An 18,395-nucleotide genomic window follows, 5' to 3' on the forward strand; every position below is an offset into this window, starting at 1 on the left:
ATGACAAAAAGCAGATGTTTCCATAGCGACTTCCAGATGCGTGGCGATGAGTTAAATGAAATTGCTTCGTTTTTTACAAAGAAATTTTCAATTTTCATTCGAATTGTTTCCAAATCATTTCAAACAATTTTTTTTCTGAGCGTTGATTTTTCTTTTCGGGGTTTTTTATGAAGTCATCGTTATTTGAAGTTGTTTTTATGGAAAGGAAGAAGAAAAAAATTAAGTTTCTTTTTTTGTGGTTCATAAAAATTAAAACTCATGGAATAAAAATTTCCGCCATTTGTTATTGTTTTAATCTCACTTGAACTAAATCTTGTTCACAATGTTTATGGAAATACTCGAATTTGAAGAAGATATTGTAAATAAGAATTTTATAGGATTTTCTGGATTTATTGTTTACATCTTTTACTTCATTTTGTGAAACTAATTTTGATACTTTTGTGATAAAAAATCACTGCTGGAAAACATCTCATCAATATTGTCACAAAAATCCATATGCTGCTCATTCATAATTTGGCCTTGACTGCACATTTTTCTTCTTACGTTCATTCTTAAATTCTTGACTTTATGCTCTACTTTCTTAAATAATATTTTAAGTCGAATGACATCTGTTTTCCATTGTCTTATAAGAAGAAAAAATTATTAAAATATATTTACAAAATAAGTAAAAATTTGTGAATATGCATCAATTAGTATTTACTCTAAGCAACAAAAATCTAGATAAGAGCTTGATTCCTTCTTAGATTATTATCTCAGATCTAACTTTTGTTAGTAACGTTAAACAATACTTAACCATAAATATCTTGCAAAATAGTTTCCGAGTCACCCCAAAACACTATAAATTGTCAACAACAAGAATTTTCTGCAGACAGTAGACTTACATAAAGAAGAAAAATCCATTTCAATCAGAAAAGAAAAGGAAAATAATTTCCCAAACATAATAGAACTAAGGAATAGAGAGAACTAAATAAATCTTTGCAAGTCATAACAAAAGGTTACATTATGCAAACATAATCTTCTTTTCCTTTTCAATTACACACAAATGAAAAAAAAGGAAAAAAATTTCCCTTCCATTCATAACTTGAATGCCGTAGTAACAATAACAACACGACAGGCTTTGTGTATGCCTTAGCTCCACTTATCCTTTTCATTTTCATGTCGCTTGCTATGAGAAGGAAAAATTTCATATTCAATTCTGAGCTATTCAATAGCACTTCTATAATCCATCACATAATACATATTATACATATGTAATATTGTCAATGAAGAGGACAAAAGGCAAGCAATAAATGGAAAAAAGATTGTGTTGACAATAATTGTAACAACAACAGCTTATTGAGGAAGAAGCTCATTGACATTCTATGATGATGATTACATGCTTTTCATATCCTATTCTGCAACAATTGTTGATAATATTTAGGTGATATATTGAAATTCTTCCTTTAAAATATTTGATTGTCATTGATCCAAAAAGGGTGAAATCTATTTGGGATTGGCAAGATCTCCATAGATTAGTGGTTGGCAGAATAAACATTTTTGGTGGCTCACTAGTGTATCGCGGTTTACAAGCTACCCTCCACTGGCATAGATTTATAAATTATTCATGAAAATTTACATTACTTAATGAATTGAGAGAATTTTAATGGCCACAAATAAATTTGTTGATACTTTTTGTTTAAACAATATTGGTTGCAAAAATTTTTAATTGCTTTAGTTCTCTCACATTTGCTTTCAATACAGCCATGAGGGTAAATGTGTAATTTTACATATAAATTTGTTGCTTGCAATTTTGTTGCAATATTTAATTAAAGCTCATTAAAATGTAGGAAATGAGGATGTGCTCGACTGGATGTAAGGATCACTTTTATGAGCAGAAAATTACTTTATTAAACGTTTAAAATTTAACTATCCGAACAAAATATTATATTTGTTTTATGTTTTATCAGTAGCAGGGTTAGTCATAGTTGCGTTGTAAAATAGGGGCAAAAAAGAGGTTTATATTGGGAAATTAATCATAGAAGCATCAAAAAATAAGTGTTTGTAAGCTGTATATACAGCATATTTAAATATACAATTGTTATAATAATTATTTTAGGATTTGAGTCGAACGTCATGCATCATAGTCTAAAATGAGTTATAAAACTGACTAATCCAAAAGGAAATGAGAAAAAATGTTTTCTTCTGTTGACTTTTCTCGCCTTCTTTTATTCACTCACAGTATATCATAAATATGAATGAAAAAAATGTTTTGATGGAAATTGAATGAAAAATGGAAAAATTATTTTCAACAGTCCGTGGCTGAGTGGAAACTGGCTTATTCAAGAAAGATTTATGAAGATTTTATATTATATACAGCTAAAGATATTTAAAAATAGATTGATAAAGTGTAAGTCTAATAAAAATTTAAAAAAAAATTAGATTAAAACTTGATTGCAGAGTAATTATGTTGTCAGAACTGAATTGTTTTCTAGAACATCACGTCCTCAAGTCTCATCATCAAGATTATTAATTTTTATATTTTCATTCTTTTTTATTTCTATATTTAGAAAACAATTTTCAACCTCTCTCTTTTTCCATTTTACGATCACAACAGAAAGATTTTTCTTTTTTCTTAAATGCTCGCACATGTGCCAGCAAGTGTATTGGAATGAATATTAGAAAAGCAGTGACATAAATTATCATAAAAATCTAAATAGAAAGGTCTTGTTTAGGGATTCTAAGATTGTTTTTTGAAAAACTTTTATCTTACTCTACAATATATGAAAATTTTAATGTGAATAAATGTATAAATGTGTATATTATGTTCTAACTCGAATTTACTAATTATCGGAAAATATTACCGAGAACCCCCATCGGTAATATCATCACAGGTTGATGCATTTAATACGAGAAAATGAAAAATTCCATGCATTCATGTGGATGACTTTAATGAAGAAAAAACATATATAAAGAGAAAAATAATAATAGCAATTGGAAGTGCCGTGCATCCTCATTGTCATAAAGTCGACAGTCAACGACAAGTGCTTTTGACGGCTCGCTCATGTATACATCAATGAATCATATTGTTGTGATTATGTTACTTTCTATATTTATACGGCAAACGCTCTCTCGTGTATAAGCGATCTATAGATGTACTTTAATTCACTTTGTTAATGTTGTGAAGATGGAAAACAGGGATTTTGAACTAAACATTTAAAATGCTATAGAAATTACAAATATAATTTCATTCGTGATTCAATCCCTGTACACTTTTCTGATTCTCTTTCTCATAATGAATTGTTGTCTAAACAAAGTTTGAGATTTTCATTTTCACGAATAGAAGAAAAAGGAATCGATATATAAACGTATACATGCAAATTCATAGATCAACGACTAAAGTAGAGCAGTACTGGAAAATCTATATCTTGAAGAAAAAATCTCAAGTTTGATGATAATTTTCTAAACGTTTTCAATCTAAATATCTTTCTTGTAGAATGTCAGATTTTTAGTTGCACACCCCTGCAACTATGTAGTTTGTATCATTCATATAAATGTAAGAAAAAATCTTTTCTCTCGTATTAAGTATGTGCCGTGAAATGATGATACACAAAACATGAAAACAGTTGAGTCAATAATTATTAACACAACACTTTTCCTTTCTACTTTTCATTTTTTTTCTTTTCTTTTTGATGTGAGTAGAACTTTTTTCAATTTTTCACGCTCTTTGTTTAGATTTTTCTTTTTTTTTTGTGTAATGAAAACAACACTTTTGTGAATTCTGAATTAATGATGAGTTAAAGAGATAAGCAAGTAATATGAAATATTTTTCGGAAAATTATTAAAATGATGAATGGATGGACTTACGCTTTTTTGAGACTGAAGCAGAGTTTGATTAAAATTTTGAATTTTTTTTAATTAAATAAGGAATAGTTTAAAAAATTTCAGCATAAATTAGTTTCTTAACTGACAATGTTCCTTGCATAATAGACAGCATAACACATGTTCTATCATTTTATTCTCTTCGATTTACTTAGATAATTCCCAAATGATAAATTTGAAATGATTTTTCTATTCAACTCTCCATTCTTAATGCGCGCGAGCGTTCGTCTAATTTAAAAGAAAAAAAAGTTGAAAGGAAAAACATGAAACATGCCATTAGATGACTGACATACATGATAGTGTTATTGTAGATGTTACTTGTTATTTCTCAAGTTGAGGAGTTTTTAGGAGGGGGAATTGTGATTGTTTTATACTAAGGTATTTCACATACTAATCTTTGGTATTATTGTTCATGTTGTTGTCAAAATTCTCAAGATAATAACTTTACAATAAAGCCTTAAAAATCCTTCAAAATTTATAATGATACTAGTAAAAATTCCTTTTCGTAATCAAATAAACTTGAATTTTCTAAAATTTTCAAAACAGATAATTAACGACGACAAAAAAGATTTTTATGATAGTAAAAATACAAGAAAATTTCTTGTTTCTTTTCCTTCAACAAAGCAATTTATTTTAATTTAAGAATTCTTCAAGAGAAATTTATGTGGCTATAAAATTTTATTGTTTTCATGTTTTAATTGCTTGTGTGTATTAAGATGGATTTTGGGAATGATGCACCTGCAAATGCTTGGAAAATTATGTTCTCTTAATTTCTATGATTGTTTTAGGAAGCTCATATTTTACTTTTTTAAATTTCCCATCTGGAGCTAATCTTTTAGGTTATGAGCAGATCTCACTCAAATTGTTAGCTATTAGACTGCAAAGTGACAATAATTCACTAATATTATCCATTATTATGCCAATTTCTAGCATTAATTAATAACCCTTAAATTTGTCAAAGAAATTTTAAATAAATTCAAAGGAACCATTTCGGAATATAAGAATTTCAATGATTTGAAACTTTTAATTCAAAAATTAAATGCAATTTCAAGTAAAATATTTTTTAAATCAACTTTATGAAGGGAAATATGCAAAATAATCTTCTCATTTCCTTGATGACACTCAAAAATAACACGAGAATTTTATTCTACAAAAAAATATCATTGAATAAAATGAGAAGAGAATCAAATGAGCAATCAAAAGTGCAGAGTACATGAAGCACGTGCAACATCGCAAGTGTCTAATTAGTAATTTTCTTCCCTCCATCACATTCATAAAAATCTACTCAAAGAAGAAAATCGTTAAATCTTTCATCGATGTCATATAGAAATATAAGAAAATTGAAATTCAAATATAAAATTTGCAGGCCAAATGAATTCAAATTGATGTTATTCTCATATCCGAGGACTACAAATAATAAATTTAAAATCACTTGTTCAAAAATCATCAAAGTTAAAGTAAGTTGGACTATATTCGAATTTAGTTCGTTCAAAGTTTTTTGATACAAATCCGTTAGTTTGGATACCTCAAAGCCTCCATGGATGCTGTGATAGCAACACAATCAATATCAATCAACAATAAAACAAAAAATTGAGGCGTGGCAGAAAATAAAGAAAAATGCAAACAAAAGAACAAAAATTTATTTCTATTGTCCTCCCATTTTTTCTATTTTTATTTGAGATGGGGAGCTCACCAATACAAGTTTGAATTCTACCAACACAAAGGAGAAAAGAAAAATTTCCCCCTCAACAAACAAAAAGAAAATTTTCCGCTTCTTGAATTCAAAGAAACAACAAAAGGAACAACAACAACATTTTTTCTTTTCTACCCAAAAAAAGAACTGAGAGTTGTCAGTAGCACGTAATGCGCAATCACCAACTGCACATTAAGCCGCCCACATCAAGATACTTTATTCATTGCTTGACGATGAAAAAAAAAAACTTTTTTATTGTATTCAACGGTAAAGCACACAAGCATCCACAAATACATCGATGTGACGACGAGAGAGAAATTTCACAGGCTGATGACAATACTTCTATTGTTTTTGCTCGTTTTGATTCTCAAATCTCGGCAACACCTCAAAAAATTTGCTTGCTACGCTCCACTGACGTAAAACAATGGGAACGACGAAAAAGTTTGTCGAATCGTTTTTGTTTGTAACAAAAAAAAAGTTTAATTTTAGAAAAGAATAATATACAAAATGACAGAAATTTTGTGAATTAAAATGGTTCAACTGGTTCACACATGGTCTTATGTGGAAGATTCAATTGATTTATTGATATTTTTAACTAGTCTGAATTCTAGTTTGGTAGTATTTGCCAAAATTAAAATTGACGTAAGAGAATTCCTACTTTAAATCTCAAAATGTGGTATAATTATGAAAATGGAAAAAAAAGTTTTCCTTCACTTTTTTACATTAAATATATTTTTTTTCTTAGTACGTAGCGATTAGATACTGAGTGGGTGTTTAAGAGCCTCTCGAGCGAGAAAAAGTTTAATGACATGAAAATGAAAAAGAAAAATTTCGATTTTTTTTTGTTTTGATTTTTTCTTTATATTTTTAGAAAAAAAATTTGAAATGAAACAATGCGATTTTATGAGGAACTCTTGTTTTGGGTATTTTAAAAAGTCTAAAAATTGTTCGACCAGATAATTTTTAAAAGGCTAAAGACCTCTGCGTTTAAGTGAAAATTTCATCGATTTTTATGAGTTTATGAAAGATTTATTAGTCATAAACTGATCAGTAGAGACACTTGTCTCTCATTTTAAGTAAGTAAAAGTCAAATGTAAATACTTACCGGCTTTTCTGACTGCTGTCTCAATAAATGATCACGAGCCATTTGTAATTGCAGAATCATCTCACTGTATAAATAATATTTCTCTCGTTCTTGCAAATTATCAGGTATTTCAACTTGATTGAGCAATTTTAGAGGATCAAATGGTGATTCGCTATTGAAGAAGACAAAATTATTGTTAGTTGTCTAGCTATAAATGGAAAAATATTTATTTGGAATCAAAAGTCTCACCTTTTTCCTTCACTTTCGCCATCCACAGGTGACTTCCTACTATCTTTTAATGAACTTCCTCTCATCTTGTTTGTCAATAATTTTAACACATCATTCATTGTTTTTTTTGATGGCACCATTAAATCTTTCTTCATATCAATTTCACTATTATTATTGTTATTATTATAACTTCTCTCATCAAATTCTCCATCACTTCCATTCTGCTCGCGCTTTATTCTATTCACAAAATTTGCACTTTCATTCATTTGATGATGATGAGGACTTACATTATTATTACTACTATTATTATTGTTATTATTACAATTTTTCATTAATTCATGCTGGTTTGGTGATAAACTCAACGATGGCACATTGTCATTGGTAAAATTTTCACTTTTTCTACGTTTTGATAAAATATTTTGTAATGAATGTGAATTGTGATGAAAATTGTCTGCTTCACTTCGTCGTTTGACTTTCAATACTTCACCGTTCATTTGTGACTCACTTAGAGGACTTAATCGACTTTGTTCGTAAATTTCTGAATTTGATTCTGATTTGATGATGGGGTGTGTATGCGATAAGCCAGTGTCGTTATGAACTGAGAGATCCGAGACACCGTTTGATCCGTCGAGCTTTGTTGGTGGTGACTTTCTTTTTGATGACATTATCTGAAATTTGAAAATAAGACAAAAATTTTTGTTGTAATTTTTTTCACTAATTTTAAACTATTTAAAAATATAAATTATTATTCTAGGAACCATTTGTCTTTAAAGAACAACAACAACATCTTACAATATCTATTCTCAAATGTACAATAACATGTTCGTGATTTTTCAACAACATAAAATCTTTTTTTTTCTCATTTTGTGACCTAAAAATTTCTCATGTGACAGTATAAGATGCATTGACGGTGTCTGTTTTCAATATCCTTTCTTTCTTGTCTTGTTTTCTTATTCTCCGTTTTGTTTTATGAAAAAATATATTCTCAGAATTTGTAAAGTTTCTTTTTGAGAATTAAGAAAACTTTTCTAAATCACTTTTTCCTGTGAGAAATGTTAAAATGTCAATGTTGTACCTAACTATGGAAATTTAAAGTATTATCTTTTAAAAGAACTTTCACTTCTTACAGAATTTTTAAAGAAACTGCTTCTTTAACCACCCCCATCACCTTGTCATAAATTCTTTATTTCATAGCCTCATAGGCATGTCTTTTTAAGCCACGTTTCAACAAAATAACCAAAATTGTTTTGTGGACTCCGTGATTATTAATCAGAATTGCAGTGCGCTGGGTTCAAAGATCCATAATAGTAATGACATTTGCATATTAATACCATAAAAAGATATTTTACCCCAAAAATTCATCAGTTGTTACGCCCTTGTCTCAGCAAATTAAGTATCTTAAAACAGTTTTTACAATTCAGAATAAAGTTTGGAAAAAATATCCAAAAATGTCATTCACGCCTTCTCAACAAACAATCCGTGCATAAGTTCTCATATGCATATGCATAAATAATGGGAAAAGAATCTTTATATGTTTTATGCTATAGTAATACAAGAGACAACAGTAAATCGAAATGAGAAAGGAAAAAGGAGATAAACAAAAGACATGTGAAAGATAATGACCAGAAATATTCCTCATTTGTATCTGCTATTTCTTCCATGTCCTGTCATTCCATGTGTTCTGAAATTTTTATGTTCTTCCCAGCATTTCTCTCGCACATAAAAATGAGGATAGATGAGAACGTCACTAGATAATATGAATATTCGTTAATGTATAATGGCAAATACTTTTTTTGTTATGAGAAAGAAAAATTAAGGACGTGAGAAATTTAATATTTTTTGGTAATGCATGAAAAACGGTATGTGGATGACAAAGGATGGAACTGATGAATGACAAAATGCAATATGACTATATAATGGAATTTTGAATGATATGGATTTGATTTTACTAAGGGGTCATACTTGTATGGATATTGTGAAGGGATTATGTACTTTGGGAGCTCTAGTCAAATAAATTAATTTGCTTAAGCTTGCCCCAGGGTATAACGTAGGAGAGTGCATTAAGGAGTACAGAATATTCATGCATCAAATTGACTTATTATTCATTGTCTCAGCTCATCAAATAGAATTTTCCCTCTCAATTACATAATAGTTCTTCCTTCCATTCTTTGATGAATTTCAAATTAACTTTTCTTTTATTTTTCACTATAAAGAAATATTTTTTATATTTTTCACAAAAAAAAGAAGAAAAGAGAATAAAAAAGATCAATTTTTATCACCGGATGACATGTGCGCATATTTTGTGCGTTGATGCTCCAGTTTCTTTGACTTTTTTTCCTCTTATTCTTCTCATCTTTCGTGTGTCTTTTTATCTTTATAGTGCCAAATGAGAAAAAATCTTTAATTTCATTTCTTTTCTTTTGTTTCAATGAGAATTTTTATTTTGATGATCGGAAAAGTAAAAACAGACATTTTTTCTTAAATGTTTCCTTTTATTGTTTTCATGTGGTTTATTCTCGTCTGCACTTTTGTGTTCTTTTTGTAGTTTTTTATGATAATTTCCTTTTGTTTTCATCAAAGATTTGTTTTGTTTTCATTGATATTTGAATAATTAGGATACAAATGTTCGTAAATATAGTCTTGAGAAATTTTCAGAAAACATTCTCGTCCCAAACAAGTACAGAAATATCCCCTCTTAAGAAATATCCAGGTGCTTCTTATTAAAGTACCAACTCTGATTTAAGATCTCTGTTTCTGTAAACACGTGAATAAATGAACTGATTTTTTCTGTTCATTATTTACTTAATTTTCCATTCAATTCTTGTTCGTTTGGCTCATGTTTATTTCTTCATACACATCCACTCCATATACTTAATACAATTATTCAATTATCATTTAAATACCATATTACAATAACAATAACAATTGAAATAGAGAGAAGAAAACCACTTCAGTCAGTGAAGCCACTCTACAAAGGAACAATAATAGCTGTAAGAATAATAAATATGTAGAATGTCTAAAACAACAACAAGAACAAAATGAAAAAAAAAAAATATAACAAAAGCACTTGGAGAATTGAGAACGATCATCGCAAGTGAAACACAAAACAGATGCTCCAGATCATCCCGGATGGATGTAGAGAAGAAAAAAAATCGCTTTTTGTAGAAAAAACAAAAGAAAAAGATTTTAAATTGTAGAAAAAACAATGAAAGAAAAACAAATTATTTTTTTCTGAATGGAATCAATTCAAGCACTTAATAAAAATAGATGAACTCAATAACAAAGGAATTTTCAATCATAAATTATTCCGCGTCTTTACTGAACTAATCGATTATGTGTTTATCGTTTTTGTGGTATGTTTAAGTCAAAATTAATGAACTATTTTATCTAAATTTTTGGAAATTCAGTCCATTGTTACATCATATGTGAAATCGAAACCAAAGAATCAAATATAAATTTGGCATTTAAAATTTTTCAACTGTTCACACTATCATAACATTTGGAAAACAGATCAAAAGTGTGAAACTATGACAAAAATTCTTATTTATTTGGATACCTAATAAAAATTACATATCCTAATTTTCAGCAAATTAAGTGTAAACCCCACGAAAAGTGATTAATAATTTTAAGATTCATAAAGCTTAAGTGGAGTTAAGGAGGACGCAACAAAGTTAATTTCTTTATGAGTTCATTAAAAACAATCTTCGTGAAATCGTCTTATTTATAATTTTCATCATCATAAAGCAAGTTTAAGGATCATTAAAATTTAATTTTTTATTGTGTTAATTTTACTCAGCGAAAATGAAAGTGAGGACAATTTTTTTGCATAAACAATTTTTTTTTATCAATTTTTCATCTCAGAGGAAAAAGTTTTCTAAATTTTCTTGCCTACGGTACAAGAAAAACAACGAGAATTTTGATGAGTTTTTTGTTTGTGTTTCATAAAAAGTGGAAAATTAAAAAAAGTCTTTAATTGTTGGCCATAAATTCAGGTAAAATTATGATGTGGCGTTGCCATTATGACACTTTTAATTAAGTGCTTTTTTGTGATTTTAAAAAATAGCAATTTTTAGTGAGAAAACTTGTGAGATAAAAAAATATGAGTTAGTGGAAATGAAATTTATTTTTAGATGAATAAAAGTTATTGTATTTTGATGCGGTTGAGCTGCCATATAAATGATGGTGGAGGTATGGATGTAGTCAGGAGATAAAGATAACAAAAAGGGATTGTAATTATACTGATCGGAAAAAGGTTTTAGACATTTTTATTGGAAAATTTTGAAGAACTTAAATTGTCATGACATCCTCTCTAAAAACTTCTTACTTCACCTCTGGATGGAAGAAAAAAAAAATAAAAATCCCATTCTTCATAATTAAATCAAAAAGATTTTCGACTATATTTTTATCATTCAGAAATTTTCAAACAAATTTTTTACTTAAAATAATCTTCATTATCTCATTTTATGTCTTACATAAAAAGAAGTCAGATTTACATGAACATAACAACAGAGGAGAAAAAAAGAATGAATGAAAAGAAAAGTAGCGATGAAAGCGTGATGTCATTAAAATTCATGCAGCACACGCTTTTCTTAGGGCTTCACTTTTTCCCTTCAAGCATCTTTCTCCTGCTTCTTATTCCATTTGATCTTCATTCAAAATAACAACAGAAGCATTAAAAGAAATTTACATCAATATGAGACTATAAGTGGAAGTAACAACAACAAAATTGATTTTTTTTTATAAATAGGATTTTTTTTTTATCTTTCATGCACACCGTCGTATAATTTATGAATTATCTTTCACGAATTCATTTGTTGGAATCTAAAAAAAATGCATTAGGTCTTGGAAGAATGAATAAGACCGACAAGTGCCAATGGAGAACAGGTGTATTGGAAATATGTGGGGGAGATGGAAAATTATTTCATTTATTTTATTCTTCCATACAATATACGGTACAAAGGTATTGTTCATCAATGAATTCTATCAGAAAATTAAATTTTAACTTAGATGCTCATTTTTTCATCAAACTTGTTGGTGTTTTATTCTAATAACGCAATACTTTCAAGTAGCTCAGATCAGCTTAGAAACTAAAATAAAAAATTGCGTGTAAATAAAACATGATGAAATTTTTCATCACCAATTTTATTTTACTTTTAATTTCACTTTTTGTAAATTTTCTTCATTCATTCATTTTCTTCTCAGATCATTAAAGAAAATTTCTTAACGACTTTTCCTCTTCTTACTTTCTTTTCTTTGCACATCATCAAATCATCTCATTAGTAGAAACACCAATTGCACTTTCATTTTTTTTTAAATCAAACTCAAGAATTGTGAAAAACATTGATGCAGAGCAACAATATTAATAAAATTTTGAATTCTTAAGACAGGTTATGAGGGGACAATTGTCATCATTTAGTCATGTATATTGTATTTTTAACATGACAATAAATACAGGAATAATAATCATGATCACACATGAACAAGAACAGAAATAGAAGAAGAAGAAAAATGAAAATTGTAACGGATATACTATAATAGATTTTTTAATGGCACTCACTCGAACATATTCAAATGTACACAGATGTGCATTATGATGATGATTTTTCTTTCCTCTACTTATTTCTACTTTTTTCATTCTAAATGCAATAAGTGAATTTTCATTTCTATTTTTTTTCATCTTTCAAGTTGAATGTTTATAAGAAAACAGTGAGATGAAAATAAGTGACGATTAATAATTGCTGAGAGAAAAGTGAAAAAAAATGACAATTTCCTTGAATATGAACTCAATTGAGAAGAAAATTAAAGGATCGAACATTTAGAATTAATCAACGTTTAGTTGCATTAGAAATTCGCAGATATCCGTGACTTATTATATTAAAAATTTGATGTACTCAATGTAACCAGTTACTAATGGTTGAAATATTTTGATTTCAAATTTTTTGTTGTTTCAGTAATGAATAGAGAGATTCAATGGGATCGATTACATAATTTCCTTTAGTCATTTCCCCTCATTATATTCTCCGGAAATAATTTTATATGCATTTTCATTGTGAAGAGACATAAAAGGCAGAAAATTTTCTTTTTGAGTGTCCACATAAAGAACTGAATGGAATTTGTTTTACTTATTTTTAAATAGATAAAAGAGAATTGATTTACATATTTAGGCAAAAGAGACGCAAAAAATGCAACATGTCCAAAATTAGATTCATTTTTAAGTAATTTTCAAGTAGGTTTACTAAATTTGTGATTTTTTTAATCCCTAATTGAATTTTTAAATAGTAAAAAAAAATCTAGACTTAGGATATTTTAATCTAGAATACATCAAAATTGTAAACAAATTAAGAAATTTTCCAAACTATTATTTAGTCATCCTATGCAACCATTATAATAATTTTCATTTTGATCTTGTCTATCCCTTGACCACCCTATATTGTTGAATTCACATTCCACTTCATTATAGCAAAATAAACTCTATCACATCATAGAGATCCTTAAGCACTCAAGTACTTTTTTGACCAGCGTACAAATAAACAAAACAAACTTTTTGTGAATACAAATCAAAGGAAGAAATATCCATTAAAAAATTCCTAAAATATTTTCATTACGCTTCAGTCCATTAGGCATTCAAAACAGCGCGCAAGTTGAATGTGTCTCTATTATGTTGATAAATTCATCTCTTTTGTGTATGCGATTCATTTGGTCCGGCAAACAAATGATGTAGACCAAAAAATGCCATTAGATTTTTTCCTCTCAGTTCTGAATAAAATAAAAGATTTTTTTTGTTCGTGAGGAAAGAAGAGAATGAAAAGAAAAACTTCAAAGGAAATCGCAAAATGGAAATTTTTTTGTTGACTTTTTTGATACCGAAAAGAAAAAAAGATTTTTTTGTATATAAATTGGGAAAATTATTTTGTGACTATAAAGCAGTGGTGGTCAACATTTTTGTGACATTATACAGGCAAAATTTTATATATATTTGAAGGTGCTGTAACTAAGAATCTAAGATTTGAAATACATAGTACTAAGAGTCTGAGAATTAAGCAAATTGCAAATGTTAATCCCACGTAACACAGCACAAATGTTGACCAATACTATACTAAAAGAGGAAATGAGGTGATAAAATATTGAAGAAGATAGCAAAAGGAAATGCTGATAGACGATCGTGTTTAGTCTACAAGAATGTATACTTCTCGTGAATCATGAAAATTATGAGCAAGAAGAGGAACACTTTAATTCAAAATTTACAGTCATCATCTTTATTTTTTGTCACAGAAATTACAATGAACTTTTCTCATTTCATTTCCTTCTTATGCTATACTTCTGCAATATATCAACGATTCATCATCTGTTCTTTTTGCCTGTTCTTCTTTTTAGAGAAGAATTCATTCATCATTTCTTGTTCCCTGCATACACTTTAAACTTGATTTTGCAGGTTCTTTTCCTAATTTTCACCTACAATTCAGAAGAATTTTTGAAATTTTTTTTACATTTGGATCTGAATTTACTTAGACTATTTTCTGAGTGCATTATCCCGTTACGCAACTAAAGCTGGACCTAAAATTGTAAATATGAATTCATGTGACCCTAACTTAGAGACATGTGTAGGTTTCAAACTACTCCTCTAACCTCACTTTCTAGAATAGGTCACCTGATTTACAAAGAATATTCATCGACGTAAAAGACCCAAGTGAAGTATCAGAGTCATCACACACGTATTACATATTTCACATTTCACACATGTCCGTAACTAACAATCATCTCATAATTATACTTGCACTAATTATAATCCCATTCTTGCTTATGCAAATGAAACAAAAACACAAAAAGGAAATGCACATCTCACTCACATTTTGCATTTTCTTGCTGCTTTTGCAATGCTTTAATGAAAATAAATAATTTTTCTCCATCATATTTTGCTTTGCTTTCTGCTTGCCATGCTTTTGTGGCTTAAATAAAATGCAAAAAGGCAAAGAAAATGTGAATGAAAATAAAATTATGAAATAATAATGAAAAAAGTGAACATAAGAAGAAGAGACTTGTGCAATGTGATTCAAAATAAAAAAAAAATACATTCGAGATGCATTGACAATTTCCTTAGAAAAATTATTCGGAATTAAAAATGAAAGAGAATATGGGAAAGTTTTTGCGGTTCTGCAATTGACAGCTGAGGATAGTTGCAAACTTAGATATGTAATGTTCGCAACTAATAATTCAAAATCATTAGATCATCCACGCACGCTATGTCCACTCCAAAAATCATTTTAACTAACCTTTTCTAATGAAAGCAGAATAATAAACGGAATTATTAACGAAAGTACAACAACAATTACACAAAAGAAATCAATTCAACTTTAATTTAACGTTTTATTTTCCATTCCTTTTGCGTGAAATTTCTTTCTCTTATATTCTGTCGTTTTTCAGCCTCGTTATTCGAGTTCTCTTCTTCTTTTTCATTTAGTCATCTCATTTATCCCATTTTGCCTTGCTTTAAGGTCGTTTGCCAGTTTCTTCACTCTTTTTTCATTCTTTTATACACATTTGTTTTATATTATTGCTCTTTTGCGGCCGCTAGCAATTGTTCTGTCGTTGTTGTAATTGTTATTGTTGCCGCAATCGTTTTCTCTTCATTCTTTCTCCTCTATGTCGTTATTCTTTTCTGACTCAATTGTAATAAAGAGAAGCAAATAATTTTTTTCGATTGTAAGATGTACAATGGAAAAAAAGTTGTGGTTAAAGTTCCTTTATAGGAAGAAATGTACTTAAAAGAGTGAATTGAGGTGCAATTGTGCACCTGTAAGGTTTCATCTCTGTACCTTTTTCGATTTTCTTTCATACATTGTGGTGATTATGATGAGATTGTTGCATCTTATGGGTTGAAATAATTGAATTTTATGAATAATTGTAGAATTTATGAGATGCTTTGGAATTAATAAATATTTGAATGTTAGCTAAAAAAAGATTCATTACGTAATGGAAGGTGTATAGAATATAAATAAAAAGAAATACAAGTCAAAATCCAAAGAGAGGAATTAGTATTTTTTTTTTTCATTTTTGGGTTCAGAAGCGCATTTTATGTTCTCTTAAATTCAAATTGATATTGTTCCCTCATTAAAATGGTGTTGTTTGTCTTAAAAGGAAGAATGTATGGAAGATAACCCCACTAGCAAGGCGGACAAAACAGAGACACTCGATTCATAAATTGCACCAACAAATAATCGCAAAACAACGACGTATAAAAGTCGTCATCATATAAATGTAGAAACTTTTATTCCATTCAGGAATATATAAGAAAAAAATTGCAATAGCAACAAATATAGAAAATATGGAAAGTCCACTTTGCGCGTATAATAATAAGACATAAGACATAACATAGAGGAGAGAAAAAACCTGTAAGATTTCCTCATCGAGATTATGCACTGCTTTTGTTATCACACGACAATTTCTACTCTCTGCTTGTTGTCTTTTTTCGCATTTTGCGAACATGTTTTTGTCCACATGTTGGACAGCTAGATGAAATGTGTAGAAAAAAATTGCATGGGAAAAGAAGAAAAAATACTGCGATGAAAAATAATTACAAAGTTCGTGTGAATGGAATTAGGTGAATTGACTTAACTTGGAATAATTAAAAAGACTTGTATGAAGCTTATTGAATTTTTTGTTAATTTTATGTGAACAGTTGAGATTTTAAAAAGTTAAAGCTGAACTATTAATAGGTATACAAGATAATTTGGAAGATTTCCATCCCTTGAATTTTTATGTCAAAGATTAAATCTATAATATTTCAAGCTCATAATTACTTGCTGCCGTTTAGCTAAAACTTAATGTGCACTTAATAGTTTTTCATAACATTTTTTATTAATAAGTTTGCAAACAATATCGTTAATGCATTGAAAAAGCAGGTTGGATGGAACATTTTTATTAATTTTAATTGGATCTTTCACCAATCTCTCACCACTTTCATGTAATGGCTGTTTGATATTCAGTTTGTGTTTATTTTGTATCGCAGATATTAATCCAGCTGGTTTTTAATCCAGCTCAAAAAAAACATTGTATTGAACATCTTTACTAAAAAATTAGTTCTACTAATCATAAGTCATAATCATTAATTTCAAATTTATTATTTGTTGTAATTTCCATTTCAAGGATGTGTCAAAACATACAAAAACAAGTTCCTTTCTGATTCATTGTCAATTTTATCCTATCTTTTTTTTTAATTTCTCCTGTATCAACATACAAGCTTCGCATAAGTTTGCGTCCATAAAATGTGTAAATTTCTAATTGAATCTCCATCTCGTACAAGCATCTTGCAATATATATATATATATATATTTATTTTCATTTATTTTACGATAATAAAATACGAAATGGAAAATAATTAAAAAGAATTATGATCGTGCGAGACTTGCAGCGCTAATGATAAATATTTATTGTACCCAACTTGTTACAAGTGTCACTGCGAAATTAATTGTTTTTGTAAGAAAATTCTTGTTCCGTTTTTTACATGGTTAAATTTTTATTGAGAATGAAATGTGACATTGTTGCTGGATACGAGAAATGATTAATTTATTTGTTAAGTAATTTTAAGATAAATTAAACATAAAATTTTCTTGAATTGTTGCTGATTTCAGTGTTTGATTATTAATTAAATTTCTTACTTTGCGACTTAAAATTAAATTTAGGTCAATGCCTTCAAACTATTATAAAAAAAATTGTTGAAATTTTTTCGCAATAGAAATTTAAAATATTTCTGGAGATACTTTTATTATTATTGTAAATTTTTAATGATGAAAAGGACTTTTATAGGCGTGGTAAAAAGAATTTCCAATAATTGTTGTAAAACCAACAGTTTTTTGACGTTTACTAATAATATTGTTACCTAATGCCTAGGGATCGTCAGTAGCAATGTTCAGTGGCATATTACCATTAACTAAATGATTGTAAATATGTTAAATCTTTTAATGAAAATTGTTTAAAAATAATAATAATATCAATAATAAAGCTTGTTTATGATGCTTTTTTTTACATTCTTACAGTAACAAATAAGTTGTCATAAATTAAGTAACGATTATCGCTTAAAGTGCCCCTTGCAAATATGGGTAACGAAAATGAATCTTTTTCATGTAATCCACAAATATTTCATCAATTTGTTCCAGTGAATCTTATCAATTCATAAAAAAATTTAAAAATGATTGCGTAAAGTTTTTGCCATGCAACAAAAGCAAAACAGCACAATATATGCAAACTATACAAATAGCTGCATTTAATCTAACAAATCAATATGCAATAACTCATTATAACACCGCTGTGCCTGTCAATAATTTTATCTTCGCAATTTACTCTCTCATTTCATATTTATTATTTTTTTTAAAAAAAATTATATATGAAAAAAATAAAAATTATTACAAAATGTAAGAAGAAGTGAATATAGAGGAAAAATGTTGAATGAAGTTGGCGTACATATGCATCATCAACACTGTTACACAGTGCAATGTGTGGAATTGATGTGCTTATATGTAATAAGAATGTAGGGTC

General features: G+C 28.4%; 1 protein-coding gene across 4 annotated transcripts in view; it reads right to left on the bottom strand.

Moving 5' to 3' along the window:
• Sox102F (transcription factor Sox102F) overlaps positions 1-18,395 on the bottom strand; it is a 51,513-nt gene that overhangs the window by 7,840 nt on the left and 25,278 nt on the right. For all 4 annotated transcript variants that reach the window (XM_070647974.1, XM_070647981.1, XM_070647961.1 and 1 more), the window contains 2 exons: positions 6,885-7,531; positions 6,657-6,807 (listed from right to left, as the gene is read on the bottom strand). In XM_070647974.1, coding sequence (XP_070504075.1) covers positions 6,657-6,807; positions 6,885-7,528 — 795 coding nt within the window. In that variant the 5' untranslated portion in view covers positions 7,529-7,531. The remainder of the gene's footprint in view (positions 1-6,656; positions 6,808-6,884; positions 7,532-18,395) is intronic.

This window comes from Chironomus tepperi, unplaced genomic scaffold (genome assembly GCF_022539635.2).
Source record: "Chironomus tepperi strain 1889 unplaced genomic scaffold, CSIRO-AGI_Ctep_v1 contig_34, whole genome shotgun sequence".
In the NCBI taxonomy this organism is placed as follows: Eukaryota; Metazoa; Arthropoda; class Insecta; order Diptera; family Chironomidae; genus Chironomus; species Chironomus tepperi.